The following is a 19,038-nucleotide window of genomic DNA, read 5'->3' as shown; positions in this document are numbered from 1 at the left end:
ATTTGTCCTATTTTTGCTTCTGTTCCCAAATAGTTAACATTTCTTCTGTTACATAATTAGGACTTTATTCCCTAATACTTTTATTCCCTAAAACTTATTAGTTTTATTACTTTTATAACATGTTTTACAACTATAACAACTATTTTTACAAAAATAATCAACTTTATTTGTGCTTTTATTTGTTTTACACAATATTACAACTTCTAAGAAAGAAGATTTATTCCTGTAAAATGACGATTTTTTCCCTTTATTCTTGTTATTCTGTTGTTCTCCATTTTTTTTAAACGTTGCTTTTCCTAAATGTAATTCTCATCATCAGGGCTTTATTCCCATCATATTTTGACTTATTATATCATCACTTATTATATCATTTTTAACATAACCTAATGACTTTTTTTTACTGCTGTGTGTGTGTGTGTGTGTACCTGGTCTGAGTTGAATTCCCTTTAACACACAGCAGTGCTAGATGTTTTTGGGGTATATACGTATTTGTGTATATGTCAGGGGTGTCCAAAGTCAGGCCCGGGAGACACATCCTAATAAATAGAATTTAACAAGAAAACGGAGGTAGCATTTTGTCTCTACTAGTTCCAACTAGTCAACACTACTAGAGAACGGGATTTGGATAAAGTAATAAATTCTGTGTTTATTACCTGAGGTGGTCGCTCAACGCATGCTGGGACGGATGGTCGCCTGACCATACATCCATTTTCTATGCCGCTTATCCTCACTAGGGTATACTGGAGCCTCCCGCAGCATCAGGAAAGTAGTAAAAACTGGGAGTCATTTTTCTTCCAACAAATTTGACTTGACTTTTATGTGACTTCTGATGCCATTTGTCACCTGTAACACAGAAGAGTCACCAACTTAGATCCACACCTCATAAAGATCCATCTGTGTGTTCTCCATCACTCACACAAACACCCCACTATGAAATCATTGGGAGCTGTGTTTCTGTGTTTCTGTGTTTGTGCAATGACTTCATTGCGCATTTGTGTGTATTTCTGACCAACACTGCCCCCTCCCTGAGGAAAGTGTAACTGATGGAAGCAGAGATAGGACGTCCAAAGCAGTCTTACCTTTCCTAGCGTCTCTCGTTTCAATGAGCTCTAATGGCACACAAATGGGGCTCTTCCTCCGGAGTTGTTTAGAGTAGACCGGCAGGGTGGGAAATGACCCCCGGTGCTCAGGGGAGCACCAGAGGCTGGGATGTAGGTCATGTCCACACCAACACGGATGTTTTCCACAAGGCCTTTTCACACTTGAAAGCTACATAGTGTGGTTGGAAATGTTCTTTTCAAAAGTCTTTGTCCACCTGAAGCCACATTCATGTTGATTTGGTCCAATCAGGAGTCATTGTAACGTCCATCAGTACGACATACCGTACATGCTTTACACCACATTCACATTGGCCTCATCAGTCTAGTCGTTGCTTGCAGAAATATTGGAACTCGTTCAATCCCAGCCATTTTTATAAAGACCTCCCTCTCAGTATCGGCCATTTTTCACTATTTAGGTCATGTGATCAGGATGGATGTCTCATCTGTGTAGCATTGCTGCCACCTCGCCAACTAGGAGACAACTAGGAGACAACTAGGAGTCAACTAGAGACAACTAGGAGTCGACTAGGAGTCAGCTAGAGACAACTAGGAGTCGACTAGGAGACAACTAGGAGTCGACTAGGAGACAACTAGGAGTCGACTAGGAGACAACTAGGAGTCGACTAGGAGACAACTAGGAGCCAACTAGGAGCCAACTAGGAGACAATGAGGAGTCAACTAGGAGCCAACTAGAAGCCAACTAGGAGCCAACCAGGAGTCAACTAGGATACAACTAGGAGACAACTAGTTGACAACAAGGAGCCATCTAGGAGACAACTAGGAGACAACTAGGAGACAACTAGGTAGGAGACAACTAGGTAGGAGACAACTAGGTAGGAGACAACTAGGAGACAACTAGGAGACAACTAGGTAGGAGACAACTAGGTAGGAGACAACTAGGAGACAACTAGGAGACAACTAGGTAGGAGACAACTAGGTAGGAGACAACTAGGAGTCAATTAGTAGACAACTAGGAGCCAACTAGGAGACTAGGTAGGAGCCAACTAGGAGACTAGGTAGGAGCCAACTAGGAGACAACGAGGAGACAACTAGGAGACAACGAGGAGACAACTAGGTAGGAGACAACTAGTAGACAACAAGGAGTCAACTAGGAGACAACTAGTTGACAACTAGGAGCCATCTAGGAGACAACTAGGAGACAACTAGGAGACAACTAGGTAGGAGACAACTAGGAGACAACTAGGAGTCAACTAGTAGACAACTAGGAGCCAACTAGCTAGGAGACAACTAGGAGCCACATAGGAACCATCTAGGAGACAACTAGGTAGGAGACAACTAGGTAGGAGACAACTAGGAGTCAACTAGGAGACAACTAGGTAGGAGACAACTAGGAGTCAACTAGTAGACAACTAGGAGACAACTAGTAGACAACTAGGTAGGAGCCAACTCGGAGCTAAGTAGGAGATAACTAGGAGCTAACTGAGAGCTAACTAGGAGCCATCTAGGAGCTAACTAGGAGCTAAGTAGGAGCTAACTAGGAGCCATCTAGGAGCCAATTAAGCATGCTAATAAAGGGATGACAATAATGTCAATAATGTCAATAATTTTTCATTCATCATTGACTGACAGCCATGGCCTTTGTATGCTAGCATACATTTGATATTTTGTATTGTTTCATTGTCTTGCACTAAAAATGGGGTAGCTGCTATTTCATTGTACTCTATGTAAAATGACAGTAAAGGGCATTGTGATTCAGTCCAATTGTGATTCTGATTGTGATTCCGACTGTGTAGGAAGTGAAATGAGTGCTTGGAAGTAGATAACTTTGTTAACTTTCAATAAGGAGAATGGCCAAATGACTTACCATCTTTATCCATCACTTTCCAATCAATTAATCATGATTAACCGGGATCAATATATTTGTATGTATTAATAGCTACAAGGGAAAATGATGCTAAAAGGTAGTACACGTTTGTGTTTGTGCTGGTGTCTTGAACTCCTCGGATACCAAAGACGTATTTGTACGCTGATATCCACCCAACAACCTCTTAGCTTTTATCTTCAGAGTAATTTGAAACCATAAAAACGGCCACTAGATGGCAGTTTTTGACGGCAGAGATCACGTGACCATGAAAACACAGGAAGGAGGAAGTGGGTGAGCATGGATGGAGGGTTAGCGTGCAGAAGGTCGCATGTTGTAAAGACATTTGAAGGCATACACACGTGCACACACATATGCACACATGTAGTTCACTTCCAAATATGAATATGTAAACAGCTAATTGTGTTGTATTTGTAAATAAAGGTTGATTTGAATGGGACACAAATGTAGCATTTGTGTTGTGCAACAGTTGTGTAGATTCCTGAAACGTAGCTATGTGATTACTGAGGCTTGCTTGGTTTAAATCAATTCCCCTCATTAGATTTCATCATTTAAATTGTTGTTTGTTTTGGTTTAAGTTCATTCCCTGTCTAATACCTTTAATTGCCTTTTATAATCATTTACAGTAACAGTCTTGGTGGCACTTGCCCGCTCCAAATTTCTATGCCGCTTATGCTCATGAGGGTCATAGGGGTATGCTGGAGCCTATCCCAGCTGACGCCGGACGAGAGAATTGAATGAGTTCAATGCCGCAAATGCCGCTATTGTCCCTCAGTCTGCCGTGGTAACAGATAGTAGCATGATGGTTTTTTTGTTGTGGTTTAGTTTATTCCCAAATTGCAGGAGACGGGAAGCCCTGGGTTGGATTCTCCACTTGGCCATCTCTGTGTGGAGTTTGCACGTTCTCCCCATGCATGCTCCCTGTTTCCTCCCCCATCCCAAAAACATGTTAGCTTCATTGGCGACTCCAAATTGTCCATAGGTATGAATGTGAGTGTGAATGGTTGTTTGTCTATATGTGCCCTGTGATTGGCTGGCCACCAGTCCAGGGTGTACCCCGCCTCTTGCCCGAAGACAGCTGGGATAGGCTCCAACATAATAATAATAATTGTTGCTGCCTGGTTGACTTTTAAAGAAAGGATGAAGATCTCACGTCAGCATGTGTGTTGATATTAGATTAGCACCATGGAGAGCTGACTGAGATTACGTCACAGCGTGTGTCAAAAACATCCTGGAATGGATGTTGTACGGTGTTTCCACTGGAGTTGCTGGGTAGATTCCATCCCAAACAGACCAAAGTCACTGGAGGTGGGAAAAGGCCAATTCCCGTTTCAATGTTGGCTGTTGCAGTCGCTTCTCTTTCTGTTTCTCAGAAAGCACCAGAACAGGGGTGACCTTCTAGAAGAACATATGGAAGAACCTGCAAATATTAGGAGAATAAAGTCATAATATTACATTATTACATCATTATTTAACCTATATACACCTTTATATACATCTAGAAATTCAACTATAAACACACACACAAAGACATATATATATATATATATATAATATATATACTACCGCTCAAAATTTTGGGATCACTTGGACATTTTATTGGCCAATCTGAGATATGGCTTTTTCTTGGCAATCCTGCCATGAAGTCCAGCATCCTGAAGTGAACGCCTCACTACTGATACTGACACTGGTGATTGACGGCTACTATTTAGTGCAGCTGCCAGGTGACGACCTGTGAGGCGTCTTTGTCTTAAACTACACACTCTCACATATTTGTCTTCTTGCATAGTTGTGTAGCGTTTTTCTGTCCTTGTTAGACCCAGTTTGTGCTGCTCTCTGAAGGGAGTAGTTAACAGCATGGTAAGAGATTTTAGTTTTAGTTTGGATTTTTAGATGGGTTTTCTAATCATCTATTAGCCTTATAAAATGATGAACTTGGATTAGCAGCCATACCAGTTGTTGATAGTAGGCCTCCATGCAAAAATGTAGATCGTTCTTTGAAAACCATCTGATTCATTTTCATTCATTCATTTTCTACCGCTTTTCCTCACGAGGGTCGCAGGGGATGCTAGAGCCTATCCCAGCTGTCTACACCCTGGACTGGTGGCCAGCCAATCACAGGGCACATATCGACAAACAACCATTCACACTCACATTCATACCTATGGACAATTTGGAGTCACCAATTAACCTAGCATGTTTTTGGAATGTGGGAGGAAACCGGAGTACCTGGAGAAAAGCCACACATGCACGGGGAGAACATGCAAACTCCACTCAGAGATGGCCGAGGGTGGAATTGAACCCTGGCTGTGAGGTCTGTGTGCTAACCACTCAACCACTGTGCAGCCCTTGATTCATTTTCATTGTTTGAGAAATGCATGAAAATGTGTTTTTCTTTGGAAAACAAAGAAATTTAGAAGAAGTTCCCAAATTTTTGAGCGGTAGTGTATATATACACCTATATATATATACTTATATATACACCTATATACGTATATATGTATCCCCCTTGTCCTTGTCCCGTGTTTTCTCGTCCGTGGTGGAAATGAGGAAGTTAGGATACTCCATCTTCCTCTTCGTGTCACAAAGCTGCCCCCGTCTCATTAGCAAGTGAAGATGAAGTGTGGAATTGAGCTCTTGTTCTTCGCCACCTTCGGAGTGCAACATCAGCACGGTGCCGTCATGTGTAGTCGTTAGCACTTCACCAGAGACGACTTATTTAACTCATAAATCTGACATCTTGTAAACACGCCGTCGCATTTGGACAGGCTTTATTGTCAGGAAAATCTGCACGTGTGTTTTAAGAGACCAAGCGTTGGTATGGCGGAAATGATATGTGACGTGATGACGCCACCTGGATGGGAGAACTTGTGGCAGCTGGTGTGCTTCTCACAAAGAGTTATCATCTTGGAGAACAAGCATTTCCATCCTAGATGATGTGGAGGCTTGTAGACTGAAAACACCTGCTTGACCACGGTGCGTTCCGCTTTGTCTTCTATTCCACAACGGCATCCTCTACGTGACGAGCGCCTCATGTTGCATAACCATGGCCTAGTGATGAGCTGGCCCAGTGGAAGGCGGGTTATTGTGTGAAGCTCCTCTATAGGAGCACTCAATACAAAGGGTGGAAACAACAGGTTGCCTTTAAAAGAATATCATTTCAGTAGCAGAGAGGTGGAATGTTCAAGAAGAAAAGGGAAACCATTCGACATTTTTACTATGTTTGGACATCCCTGGTTTAGGGTTTAGGGATGGGGTCCAGGGATAGGATTATAGGGTTATAGGATGATAGGATTAGGATTATAGGATTAGTGTTATAGGATTATAGGATTAGGGTTATAGGGTTATAGAGTTAGGGTTATAGGATTAGTGTTATAGGATTAGGTTATATGGTTACAGAATTAGATTAGATTATAGGTTTAGGGTTATAGCGTTATGGAATAAGGGTTATAGGGTTAGGGTTAAAGGGTTAGAGTTGTAGGATTAGGGTTAAAGGGGTAGAGTTGTAGGATTAGAGTTATATGATTAGGGTTGTAGGATTAGAATTATAGGATTAGGTTATATGGTTATAGGATTAGGATTATAGGTTTAGGTTATTTGGTTATGGAATGAGTGTTATAGGATTACGGTTAAAGGGTTAGAGTTATCGGATTAGTTATAGGGTTAGGGTTATAGGATTAGGGTTAAAGGGTTATAGGATTAGGGTTATAGGATTAGGGTTATAGGATTGGGGTTAAAGGGTTAGGGTTAAAGGGTTAGTGTTAGGATTAGGGTTAAAGGGTTATAGGATTAGGGTTATAGGATTAGGGTTATAGGATTGGGGTTAAAGGGTTAGGGTTAAAGGGTTAGTGTTAGGATTAGGGTTAAAGGATTAGGGTTAAAGGATTAGGGTTATACGGTTAGGATTAGGGTAAAGGTTCGGGTTATAGGATTAGGGTAAAAGGGTTAGGGTTATAGGATTAGGGCTAAAGGATTGGGGTTGTAGGATTAGGGTTATAAGGTTAGGGTTATAGGATTAGGGTTATAGGATGAGGTTAAGGGGTTAGGGTTAGGGGTTAGGGTATGGGGTGAAGGAGGTCTTGATAGCTGCTATCATAAGCGAATAACTCGAGAACGGTACGTCCTAGGGCGTTTTTCCCGAGGCCGACCCCCCCCCCCCCATAAGTTGGCACGGGCTTTCGTTTGGGACTACTTCCGACTTCCTGTCCCCGCCGGAAGGGGGCTAGGGTTAAGGTTAAGGTTAGGGTTAGGGTATAGGATTAGGGTAAAAGGGTTAGGGTTATAGGATTAGGGTTATAGGATTAGAGTTATAGGATTAGAGTAGGGTTAGGGTTATAGGATTAGATTTATAGGATTTGGGTGAATGATGAGAGGTGTTTGGACAAATGGCTGGGTTTGAATGAGTGGACCGCTAGAAGCAGATGATGAGTAGTAGGAGCAGACACCATTCCAGCCATTGGAGTGAAGACCCTCAGCAAGACAATGGAAGGCAGACCTGGGGGAGTCTTGATGTTTCTGACCTCACACTCCCTCCTTCACTGTACCCACACAAACACACCCTGAGGACCACACACACACACACACACACACACACACAGCAGATGTGTTTAAAGGCAGGAGCATGTTTATCACTGCCGACATCCTGCTCGCAGAAATATTTGTGACCAAACTGCTTTGGGTTTTTCCCCATTTTGGCAAGCGTGTCCATTGTACGTACGTACGCGTGTACCGTACACGTTCCCTCTCAGCCACGATTCTTCTGTCCGTGTACCACAATGATGCTCTCTGCTACTTCCTGATGTTTGTTTTTACTGTCCCTTTCTTTCCATCTATCCTTCCTTTTGTTCACCTTCTGGCCCCTCATCTTCGCTGTCTGTCTGCCCACCCCCCACGTAGTGCTACAGTTAAGACTTCAGCAGAGGAGGACACGAGAGCAGCTGGCAGACCAAGGCATCATGCCTCGTGAGTAACAACCTCCAACTTGGAGCTGCAGCACACACACACACACACACACACACACACATTGTTCCTAGCTTGAATTGAAATGATGTTGTGAGATGTTGAGGACATTTCAGGAGAGGACAATGTCCAAGACCTCCCTAAGATGCTGAAGCCTGCAGAGAAGGAAGAGTCAGTGGAAATAAGGCGGTTTGAAAACCAAGTCTGTTCAGGTATCATCCAGTGAAATCCGTCGGTCCATCCATCCGTCCATCCATGCATGCATCCATCCATCCACCCATCCACCCATCCATCCATCCATCCATCCATCCATCTAGCCATCCATCCATCCATGCATCCGTCCACCCATGCATCCATCCATGCATCCATCCATCCACCCACCCATCCATCCATCCATGCATCCATCCATCTATCCATCCATCCATGCATCCATCTATGTATCCATCCATTCATCCATCCATCCACCCATGCATCCATCCATCCACCCACTCATGCATACATCCATCCACCCATCCATGCATCCATCCACCCATGCATCCATCCATCTATCCATCCATCCACCCACCCATCCATCCATCCATCCATCCATCCATCCATTCATCCACCCATGCATCCATCCATCCATCCATCCACCCATGCATCCATCCACCCACCCATCCATCCACCCACCCATCCACCCACCCATCCACCCACCCATCCATCCATCCATCCATCCATCCATCCATCCATCCATTCATCCATCCACCCATGCATCCATCCATCCACCCATGCATCCATCCATCCATCCATCCATCCTTCAATCCATCCATGCATGCATGCATGCATGCATCCATTCATCTATCCATCCACCCACCACCACCCACCCACCCATCCATCCATCTATCCACCCATGCATCCATCCATTCATCCACCCATGCATCCATCCACCCATCCATCCAACCACCATCTACCCATCCATCCATCCATCCATGTTCATCCTCACTTGGGTAGCACATGTCATGATGGATGGATGGTTGGATGGATGAATGGACTGACGGACAGCTGCATCATCTCAGTCCTTGAAATGAACGCTTTCCACATTTTAATCCACCCAAACCATTCCAGCATCAAAAATGTGTCCCATTCCATAAATTCCCACTTTTCCCTGTGCCCCTATAATATGCAATCTTCATATTTGAAGCTTTTGCTTTGGTTTTGAGCATGTGTCAGTTGGCCCTTGCTTGCAGTAGGAGGGTTTTCTGAAGGTTGCGTGAAGGTTCTATCATAGGTTCCCTCAATGTTCCCCTAATGTGCCCTCAACAGTTGGATGGATGTTGTTTTCTGGGTACCAGCATGGGTGGTTTTGGTTCCGTTCTATCAGCGTTATGTGTCGGTGGTTCTTTTAGGTTAGGTTTTGGTGGTACTGGCATCCCTCACCCCCCTCATCCACACTTGGTTTCAACCACTGTTTCATCTTGTTTGGGATAGAAACACAAACGGAATCATTCCCACTTAATGCGCCATACGTTTACGTTTGACAAATCCAGTCCAAACGTTAGCTTTCAAGTGTGTCATGTGTTTTGCAGAATGTTTTGAAACGGTGAAAGACGGCTTCAAAGTCGCTGGGTCATGTTAGGCTCCGCCTCTGCGTGCTGGTCCTTGCCATTGTACAACAGCTCGGTCCCGGCGTGTAAACATTGTTGTATTAAATCAGGCCAGGCAGAGACAGCAGAGGTGTTTAGGATAGCAGGAGAGTTATAAACACGCCGTGATGTCACCGTTGATGCGGGCAGCAAATGGCTTTTCAACGTGACAACTTTGTTCTTGAAGACGGTGGAGCTTCATGGCGTACGTTGCTCATCCATACAAAATGGTTCACGTCATTTGGACACATGACCGTTTCTCATTCATGCCCAATTTCCCCGTCCCCATTTTCTTCCCGAAGCCAAACAGGTCCGCCATAGCGTGACCAACATGATGAAAATAAAGTGATCCTCCCATTCCATGTGGAAGTGGTACATTTCTGGCTTCTGATTAGGGATGAACGGATATGGTTTTTTTCGGGTCGATACCGTTTTTTTTCCATCACACTTATCCAATGGCCGATTTTGCAGCCCATACTGCTTTTGCTCCCTCAATTTACATGAAAAAATGATAACAAATATTACAGGTCTCAAGTTGAAACAAATATTAATTGAAATGTAAACACAGAAAAATACATCGTCGAACCCCCCGATACCGATTCAAGTAAAGAACAAAAAAATTGGCCCGATATATTGGCCGGTCGATGTATCAGTCGATCCATCCATAATAAAATAATATGATAATGAAATAATGTTGACGATAACTGGTTAGCTGGTTAGCTCAGGCGGGGATAGTAGGAGCGTAAAAGTGACTATTGGCGTGTTCTTTCATTAAATTAAAAAACCATAAGCATGTTTTTTATCAAATATTGTATTTATTAACATATTTATTAACATATAGAATACATAGAATCCTATATTGCAGAAATTCATTTATCACTGTCGGGTCTGGAACCAATGGACTGCTGTAAAGGAGGGACGACTGTAATATCTGACCATTTTTATTTATATTTTATATATAATTTCTTTTTTGTTCAGTTCTATCAATTTCAATATATTTTACTCTAATTTATATATTTTTCCAGATTTTTTTAAATTTTAAAATATTCAATTTTTATGATTTTGATATAAATATGAAATAAATTCATATTCGACTTTTCTTATGTTCTATCCTAAGTGAATTATGAATGAAATGAGGCTTCTATGTATTACATACAGTATGGTTTGCCATTATTGAAAAATATGTATCTTCTTTATGTTTCATCAGTTAGCAGGCAGCAACAGTAATAGTAGTCGGTCATATATGTTGTGTATATCATTTAAAAATAGAATTAAAAAATAATGATGAAATGGAGTATTTATTTGTATTGACGGATGAATTATGAATGAAATGACGTGTGCGTATATGATGTGTTCAGACTTTAGACCAGAGAGAGATTAAGATAAATTGAGTTTGAGACCCCTGCTCTAACACCTGGGGGTCCAGGGAGGTCCATATCGGGAAAAGAAACGATGCCCCTTTGCGGAAAGGTAGCGACGTCTTGGGTGTTTCTCCGCTCTTATCTTCCGTCAGCCATACTCTGTCCAAATACTCGGAATACGTCCAGACGTGGACTTACTAGACAAATAAATGAACTGGCTGTAATTAAAGGGCTGCAGCAGGTGGGCTTTCCAGCTACAACAATCTGGCTCGGCTAAGTCCAGTACAAATAATCACGTCTGGGGCTAACCTGCCTGGACGGCCGGCCGACCGCAGGTCTTTCGGTAGCGCTGGCAGGAGTAATGACCTTGAACTGAGGCGAGCGCAGCTCAACAGTTTGATTATTACAAACTGAATTGGAGTCCAGTTTCTGATGAGTCGTATCTGGGAAGCGTAGATGGACGGATATTGAGGTCTGTGCTGGACTTGTGTTGCATTTGTGTTGTGACTGCTTGTGTCAACACCCGCTCACCGCTCGACCACCGTTCAAACCGCGGCACTTGAATACGGACTTGATACGTACTTCATTTATTATATTTATTATCATTTCTTGATGCTGCTAATCAGTCCAGTCTAAAGCAGGGGTGTCAAACTCAATTTACCTGGGGGCCACTAGTTTGCTAACTCGCAAACTAGAGAGCTAGCGACCTAAACGGTAGCCTTCAAGTTATTTCCTTTAAACTTAAATAGCCAAAAACTTACCACTTCCACACGGATAGGGAGGATAACTATTAACAGTTATTTAACCTTTAACATGAACATTAATCAAACGTAATAATTTTTTCTGGGTACATGATACCATACAGCATCCATATCAAACTTGCGCGGGCCGCACTAACAGTACACTTTCATATCAAGGCGGGGGCCTCAAACTAGTGTCCTGCGGGCCACATTTGGCCCACGGGCCGTGTGTTTGAGACCCCTATGTTCGAGACGCAAAGAGAGCTAGCGACCTAAACTGTAGCCTTCAAGTTATTTCCTTTAAACTTAAATAGTCAAAAACTTACCACTTCCACACGGATAGGGAGGATAACTATTAACAGTTATTTAACCTTTAACATGAACATTAATCAAACGTAATAATTTTTTCTGGGTACATGATACCATACAGCATCCATATTAAACTTGCGCGGGCCGCACTAACATTAAACTTTCATATTAAGGCGGGGGCCTCAAACTAGTGTCCTGCGGGCCACATTTGGCCTGCGAACCACGTGTTTGAGACCCCTGTGTTAGAGACGCAAACTAGAGAGCAGCGACCTAAACTGTAGCCTTCAAGTTATTTCCTTTAAAATTAAATTGCCAAAAACTTACCACTTCCACACGGATAGGGAGGATAACTATTAACAGTTATTTAACCTTTAACATGAACATTAATGAAACGTAATAATTTTTTCTGGGTACATGATACCATACAGCATCCATATCAAACTTGCGCGGGCCGCACTAACATTAAACTTTCATATCAAGGCGGGGGCCTCAAACTAGTGTCCTGCGGGCCACATTTGGCTCACGGGCCGCGTGTTTGAGACCCCTGTGTTAGAGACGCAAACTAGAGAGCTAGCGACCTAAACGGTAGCCTTCAAGTTATTTCCTTTAAACTTAAATAGCCAAAAACTTACCACTTCCACACGGATAGGGAGGATAACTATTAACAGTTATTTAACCTTTAACATGAACATTAATCAAACGTAATAATTTTTTCTGGGTACATGATACCATACAGTATCCATATCAAACTTGCGCGGGCCACACTAACAGTAAACTTTCATATCAAGGCGGGGGCCACATTTGGCTCACGGGCCGCGTGTTTGAGACCCCTGTGTTAGAGACGCAAACTAGAGAGCTAGCGACCTAAACGGTAGCCTTCAAGTTATTTCCTTTAAAATTAAATAGCCAAAAACTTACCACTTCCACACGGATAGGGAGGATAACTATTAACAGTTATTTAACCTTTAACATGAACATTAATCAAACGTAATAATTTTGTCTGGGTACATGATACCATACAGCATCCATATCAAACTTGCGCGGGCCGCACTAGCATTAAACTTTCATATCAAGGCGGGGGCCTCAAACTAGTGTCCTGCGGGCCACATTTGGCTCACGGGCCGCGTGTTTGAGACCCCTGTGTTAGAGACGCAAACTAGAGAGCTAGCGACCTAAACGGTAGCCTTCAAGTTATTTTCTTTAAAATTGAATAGCCAAAAACTTACCACTTCCACACGGATAGGAGTGATGAGTGATGAGTGACGATCATGAGGAATTCACAGTAAAACCCAAGCTGATCTACTTTGATTTCCACGGTTGTTGTTGTTTCTTTGGCTCCAGGATGGATCCTTGTTTATCGGGGGGGTTCAAGTGTGTGAGGAGCTCCAGGGTAGAATTCCAGGAAATGCATCTCGGAGCATAACGCCCCACGTGGCGCCTCCTTAGATGTCTGCTGTGTGTATATCATTCCTGACACTGTTATGGGAGCTTGTGCTGTGGAGCTTGGTGGTTTGTGTTTGCGTCCAGTCGACATGTTGCGCAAAGCGAGATGCGGTCAGCTGGTGAACGCCACCTCGGAACAAGGATGCGAGCGCCTCGCCGGGATGAGCAGCAGCTGTATTTAGGCCCACCCTCTTTCTTTAGAAGTGCTTAGCGAGCACGTGTGCGGGCTTACCGCCGCGTGTGTTTGGACCTATGTCCTGGTTTAACGGCCGCACGGCTCCATCCAAGCCAGCCACCTACGAAGATGCTGATGTCCTGCACCATTAACCCCTCGCTGTCTCTGCAGCCGTCAGCGCCATCCTCCCAAGCTGTCACGCTCAACTAGGAACATCATGGCCGAAAAGCAGCAGACAGAAGCAGAGTTGATTTGATCCTACATCTGCTCATCATTCCAATTCAAGAACAAAGACAAGAAAATGGATGCATCAACCTGAGCCTTTTTCATCTCATAATTAAGACTTTATTCCCGACTTTATTCCGACCACATTTTCCCTTATCTCATTTTCCAACATTGTCTTCCTTGCTTCTCATCATTTTACCCCCAAGTCACATGACACGTGTCCGTCTGTCTGGAACACCTCAACCCCAAAATGCCTTCATTTCATCTTCATGTTGATTGAATCATTGAATTACATCCTCTTGTCTAATAGTTGGACTTCATGCCATTCAATGACAGTAGTTTACTTGTTTAGTAATTTAGTAGTTTACTTGTTTAGTAATTTACTTGTTTAGTAATTTAGCATTTTAGTAGTTTAGTTGTTTAGTAGTTTAGGAGTTTAGATGTTTAGATATTTAGTAGTTTAGCATTTTAATAGTTTAGTAGTTTGGCATTTTAGTAGTTTAGTAGTTTAGTTGTTTAGATGTTTAGTAGTTTAGCATTTTAGTAGTTTAGTTGTTTAGATGTTTAGTAGTTTAGTAGTTTAGATGTTTAGTAGTTTAGTAGTTTAGTTGTTTAGTAGTTTAGCATTTTAGTAGTTTAGTTGTTTAGTAGTTTAGCATTTTAGTGGTTTAGATGTTTAGTAGTTTAGATGTTTAGTAGTTTAGTAGTTTAGATGTTTAGTAGTTTAGCATTTTAGCAGTTTAGTTGTTTAGTAGTTTAGATGTTTAGTAGTTTAGTAGTTTAGTAGTTTAGCATTTTAGTAGTTTCGTTGTTTAGTTGTTTAGTAGTTTAGATGTTTAGTAGTTTAGCATTTTAGTGGTTTAGACGTTTAGTAGTTTAGATGTTTAGTAGTTTAGTAGTTTAGATGTTTAGATGTTTAGTAGTTTAGCATTTTAGTTGTTTAGTAGTTTAGATGTTTAGTAGTTTAGTAGTTTAGCATTTTAGTAGTTTCGTTGTTTAGTAGTTTAGTAGTTTAGATGTTTAGTAGTTTAGCATTTTAGTAGTTTTGTTGTTTAGTAGTTTAGATGTTTAGTAGTTTAGCATTTTAGTAGTTTCGTTGTTTAGTAGTTTAGATGTTTAGTAGTTTAGCATTTTAGTGGTTTAGATGTTTAGTAGTTTAGATGTTTAGTAGTTTAGCATTTTAGTGGTTTAGATGTTTAGTAGTTTAGATGTTTAGTAGTTTAGATGTTTAGTAGTTTAGATGTTTAGTAGTTTAGTTATTTGGTAGTTTAGTTATTTGGTAGTTTAGTTATTTGGTAGTTTGTTTGTTTTGTTGTTTAGTTGTTTTGTAGTTTAGTTGTTAAGTAGTTTAGTAGTTTGTCCATGTCATTGGACCTTTGTATGTTTCTGCTCCATTGATCACGAATGCTAGACTATTTATTTTATTTCACTTCTGTCTGCTACTGAGACTTCTGATTGAATGGAAGTGATATGGAGGCATGTGTCCTGCAGAGGAACAGTGTGTGTGTGTGCGTATGTGTGTGTGTGTGTGTGTGTGTGTGTGTGTGTTTGCGGAGGTCAAGGGGTTCCATGAGTCGGGTGCCATGATTGAAAGCAGGTCTCTGTCCTTAGCGTCACGTGTTTGGATACAAAAAGCCAATCTAGCATCAACACCAGCTCCCTCTCAGATAGCCGCTCTCGGCTCCTCCAATCACAGCAGAGGCTGCAATCAGCCCGGCCAATGAGGACGTGGCGCAGCGGAGCACGTCCATGTCGAGGGTGCTAGCAAGTGTCAGTGAGACATGCGAGGCACGGGGTCACACGGTTTACTAACAACAGCCAGTCTGAGGCTACTACTTCATTTTTAGGATGAGAATCGTGGTTGTCATGGTGACGGTAAGACATGAACGGTCCAGGGTCTCCCTGGAGTCAAGTCAAAACGCATCAATGACAGATTCCACTACAGTGCATGAAGGTGTGCAATGTACCTGTGGCAGGCAAGCAGCGACAGGAAGGTCACATGATGGTCAAGCTCCATGATGGAGAAGAAAATGGAGGTGTGGAGGAAGATGGAGGTGTGGAGGTCACGAAGACGCTAACGTGCCTCCTCTCTTGGCAGTAAACCACGGCAAGTTCCCCAAGCAGGAGGACTCGTACGCCTTTGAGGAGGACAGCAGCAGCGAGAGTTTGTCTCCAGATCAGAACCACAGCGACGAGTCTCAGGGCTCCGCCTGCCCTTCATCACACCTCGCCTGCAGCGCAGCCTCCTCTTCCTCACCTGGACATGCCAACACACAGCAGGTACGCTACTACAAAATATACTGCTATCAATACGCACTACATACTGTACATACTTTCATTCTACTTGTGGATTTATTTTATCAACAATACATTCAACTGGTATTTGTACATGACAAAACATGGAAAATGTATATTATATATATATATTATATATAATATTGTATTATAATATATATTAACTGTCGCTCATGTATCCTTAGGTGTCCCTAAATACAAGTATACGGTCAAATGACAGAATACTTTGTTAATCCCTTTGGGAGTACCTCAGGGAATCGGCTCAGCTTTCACACGCCCCACGATGATTCTGTTTCATCCTACCGTTCACGTTTCATCCCAACGTTGACGCTTCATCCCAACGTTGACGTTTCATCCCAGCATTCACGTTTTATCCCAATGTTCACGTTTTATCCCAATATTCACGTTTCATCCCAACATTCACGTTTCATCCCAATGTTCACATTTTATCCCAATTTTCACGTTTCATCCCAATGTTCCCGTTTCATACCCATTTTCATGTTTTATACCAATGTTCACGTTTCATCCCGATGTTCACTTTTAATCCCAAAGTTTGTTTCATCCCAATGTTGACGTTTCATCCCAACATTCATGTTTTATCCGAACGTTGACATTTCATCCCAACATTCATGTTCTATTCCAATGTTGACGTTTCATCCCAACATTGACGTTTCATCCCAACGTTCACGTTTTATCCCAACGTTCACGTTTTGTCCCAACGTTCACGTTTTATCCCAACGTTCACGTTTTATCCCAACATTCATGTTTCATCCCAACGTTCACGTTTCATCCCAACGTTCACGTTTCATCCCAACGTTCAAGTTTAATCCTACCGGCCACGTTTCATCCCAATGTTCACGTTTCATCCCAATGTTCACGTTTCATCCCAACGTTCACATTTCATCCCAATGTTCACGTTTCATCCCAATGTTCACGTTTCATCCCAACATTCAAGTTTAATCCTACCGGTCACGTTTCATCCCAACGTTCACGTTTCATCCCAACGTTCAAGTTTAATCCTACCGGTCACGTTTCATCCCAACGTTCACGTTTCATCCCAATGTTCACATTTCATCCCAACGTTCCCGTTTCATCCCAATTTTCACATTTTACCCCCTGAAATACCCCTCCATGGGGCCAAATAAACTTAATGAAGAAGGTGGGAAGAAACACGATGAATCAAATCCTGTGGTGATGTATGGGAGGGAGGTCTGTATCAGACAATAACTTGTGTTTATTATTTTCTTTGTCGATTTTTATATGCGTGTCCATGAACGTGTTCATATTTGTGGGTGTCTGGAATGGACATCACTAGTCCAGACTTTACGGACACCCTGTATTATAACCTTGACTTTTGCGCCCCTCTGTGGCGGCAGAGTGAACTACAGCAAGCTGCAGCTTTTAGAAATATTTGAGTCAGTGGAAAAAGTAAAAAAATACTTCAAGTAGCATTAGAGACTGATATTTTAATTGTAGATATTTGCTTGCATGTGAACAGGAGGGCACAAGCGGAGACCCCCCTGACCAAATCCAGGATGAAGGACCGTGTGGAACCGGCAACAACCAGGCCACTGCCCCAATCCCAGTTCCTGCTGTTGTCAAGGTTAGCATACGGCTAAACTGCGTTGTCATATTTACCCGCGTACGCCACCAATACTGTTCCCGTGTTTCACCACAGGCCAAGACGGCAGACAAGAGCCGCCATAAGAAGCCCAAAGATGTGAAACCCAAAGTGAAGAAGCTGAAGTACCACCAGTACATCCCCCCGGACCAAAAGGCCGATAAGTCGCCCCCGCCGATGGACTCGGCTTACGCTCGACTCCTTCAACAGCAGCAGCTCTTCCTGCAGCTGCAGATCCTCAGCCAGCAGAAACACGCTCATACGCACTCGCAGCAGCCCGCCGCACCCATGCAGGGTCAGACGCAGCAGCGACAACCCGCCTTCACCTACCAGCCTCACCCGCCAGCGCACATGCATAAGTACGTTACACTTTGCATCGTTTCAAGCTATTCTTTCATAACTCATAACTGTATTTACATGTTTGTCCCTTTTAAATGCTTCTCATCAAACAAATGTAAATATCAGTCATCATATCATTTTTTTTTCCATGATTTTCAATGAATACACGTGTCACAAATCAAAAATACATTTCCCACATTCTTGACCAGGGGGTCTCAAACATGCGGCCCGTGGGCCAAATGTGGCCCGCAGGACACCGTTTCATCCTACTTTTCACGTTTCAGCCTAACATTCACGTTTTATCCCAACGTTCACGTTTTATCCCAACGTTCATGTTTCATCCCAACATTCACGTTTCATCCCAACGTTCATGTTTCATCCCAACGTTCACGTTTTATCCTAACGTTTATGTTTCATCCCAACATTCACGTTTCATCCCAACATTCACGTTTCATCCCAACGTTAACTTTTCATCCCAACGTTCATGTTTCATCCCAACGTTCACATTTTATCCCAACGTTCCGTTTCATCCCAATTTTCACGTTTCATCCCAACGTTCACGTTTCATCCCAATATTCACGTTTTATCCCGATGTTCACATTTTATCCTAATATTCATGTTTCATCCCAATGTTCACGTTTCATCCCAATGTTAACTTTTCATCCCAACGTTCATGTTTCATCCCAACGTTCACGTTTTATCCCAACGTTCCGTTTCATCCCAATTTTCACATTTCATCCCAACGTTCACGTTTCATCCCAATATTCACGTTTTATCCCAATGTTCACGTTTTATCCTAACGTTGATGTTTCATCCCAACGTTCACGTTTTATCCTAACGTTCATGTTTCATCCCAACGTTAACTTTTCATCCCAACGTTCACGTTTCCTCAGCCACATTCTTGACCAGGGGTCTCAAACATGCGGCCTGTGGGCCAAATGTGGCCCGCAGGACACTAGTTTGAGGCCCCCGCCTTCATATTAAAGTTTAATGTTAGTGCGGCCCG

General features: G+C 42.7%; 2 protein-coding genes across 8 annotated transcripts in view; one reads left to right on the top strand and one right to left on the bottom strand.

The window, feature by feature from the left end:
• Nucleotides 1–19,038, top strand: part of myocd (myocardin) — a 118,139-nt gene that overhangs the window by 89,772 nt on the left and 9,329 nt on the right. For 5 of the 6 annotated variants that reach the window (XM_058061384.1, XM_058061385.1, XM_058061382.1 and 2 more), the window contains 4 exons: nucleotides 7,840–7,905; nucleotides 15,876–16,057; nucleotides 17,571–17,675; nucleotides 17,751–18,052. In XM_058061384.1, the coding sequence (XP_057917367.1) occupies nucleotides 7,840–7,905; nucleotides 15,876–16,057; nucleotides 17,571–17,675; nucleotides 17,751–18,052 (655 nt within the window). The remainder of the gene's footprint in view (nucleotides 1–7,839; nucleotides 7,906–15,875; nucleotides 16,058–17,570; nucleotides 17,676–17,750; nucleotides 18,053–19,038) is intronic. The other variant, XM_058061388.1, reaches the window with a different exon arrangement.
• Nucleotides 14,709–19,038, bottom strand: part of wdr45b (WD repeat domain 45B) — a 26,502-nt gene continuing 22,172 nt past the window's right edge. The window contains exon 11 of one of the 2 annotated variants that reach the window (XR_009120746.1): nucleotides 14,709–16,034. The gene's annotated coding sequence lies outside the window, so the exon portion shown is untranslated. Of the gene's footprint in view, nucleotides 16,035–17,547 lie in introns of those variants that run through there. The other variant, XR_009120745.1, reaches the window with a different exon arrangement.

The sequence above is a fragment of the Doryrhamphus excisus genome, chromosome 22 (assembly GCF_030265055.1).
Source record: "Doryrhamphus excisus isolate RoL2022-K1 chromosome 22, RoL_Dexc_1.0, whole genome shotgun sequence".
Lineage (NCBI taxonomy): Eukaryota > Metazoa > Chordata > Actinopteri > Syngnathiformes > Syngnathidae > Doryrhamphus > Doryrhamphus excisus.
This window is presented reverse-complemented; position numbering and strand designations above follow the sequence as displayed.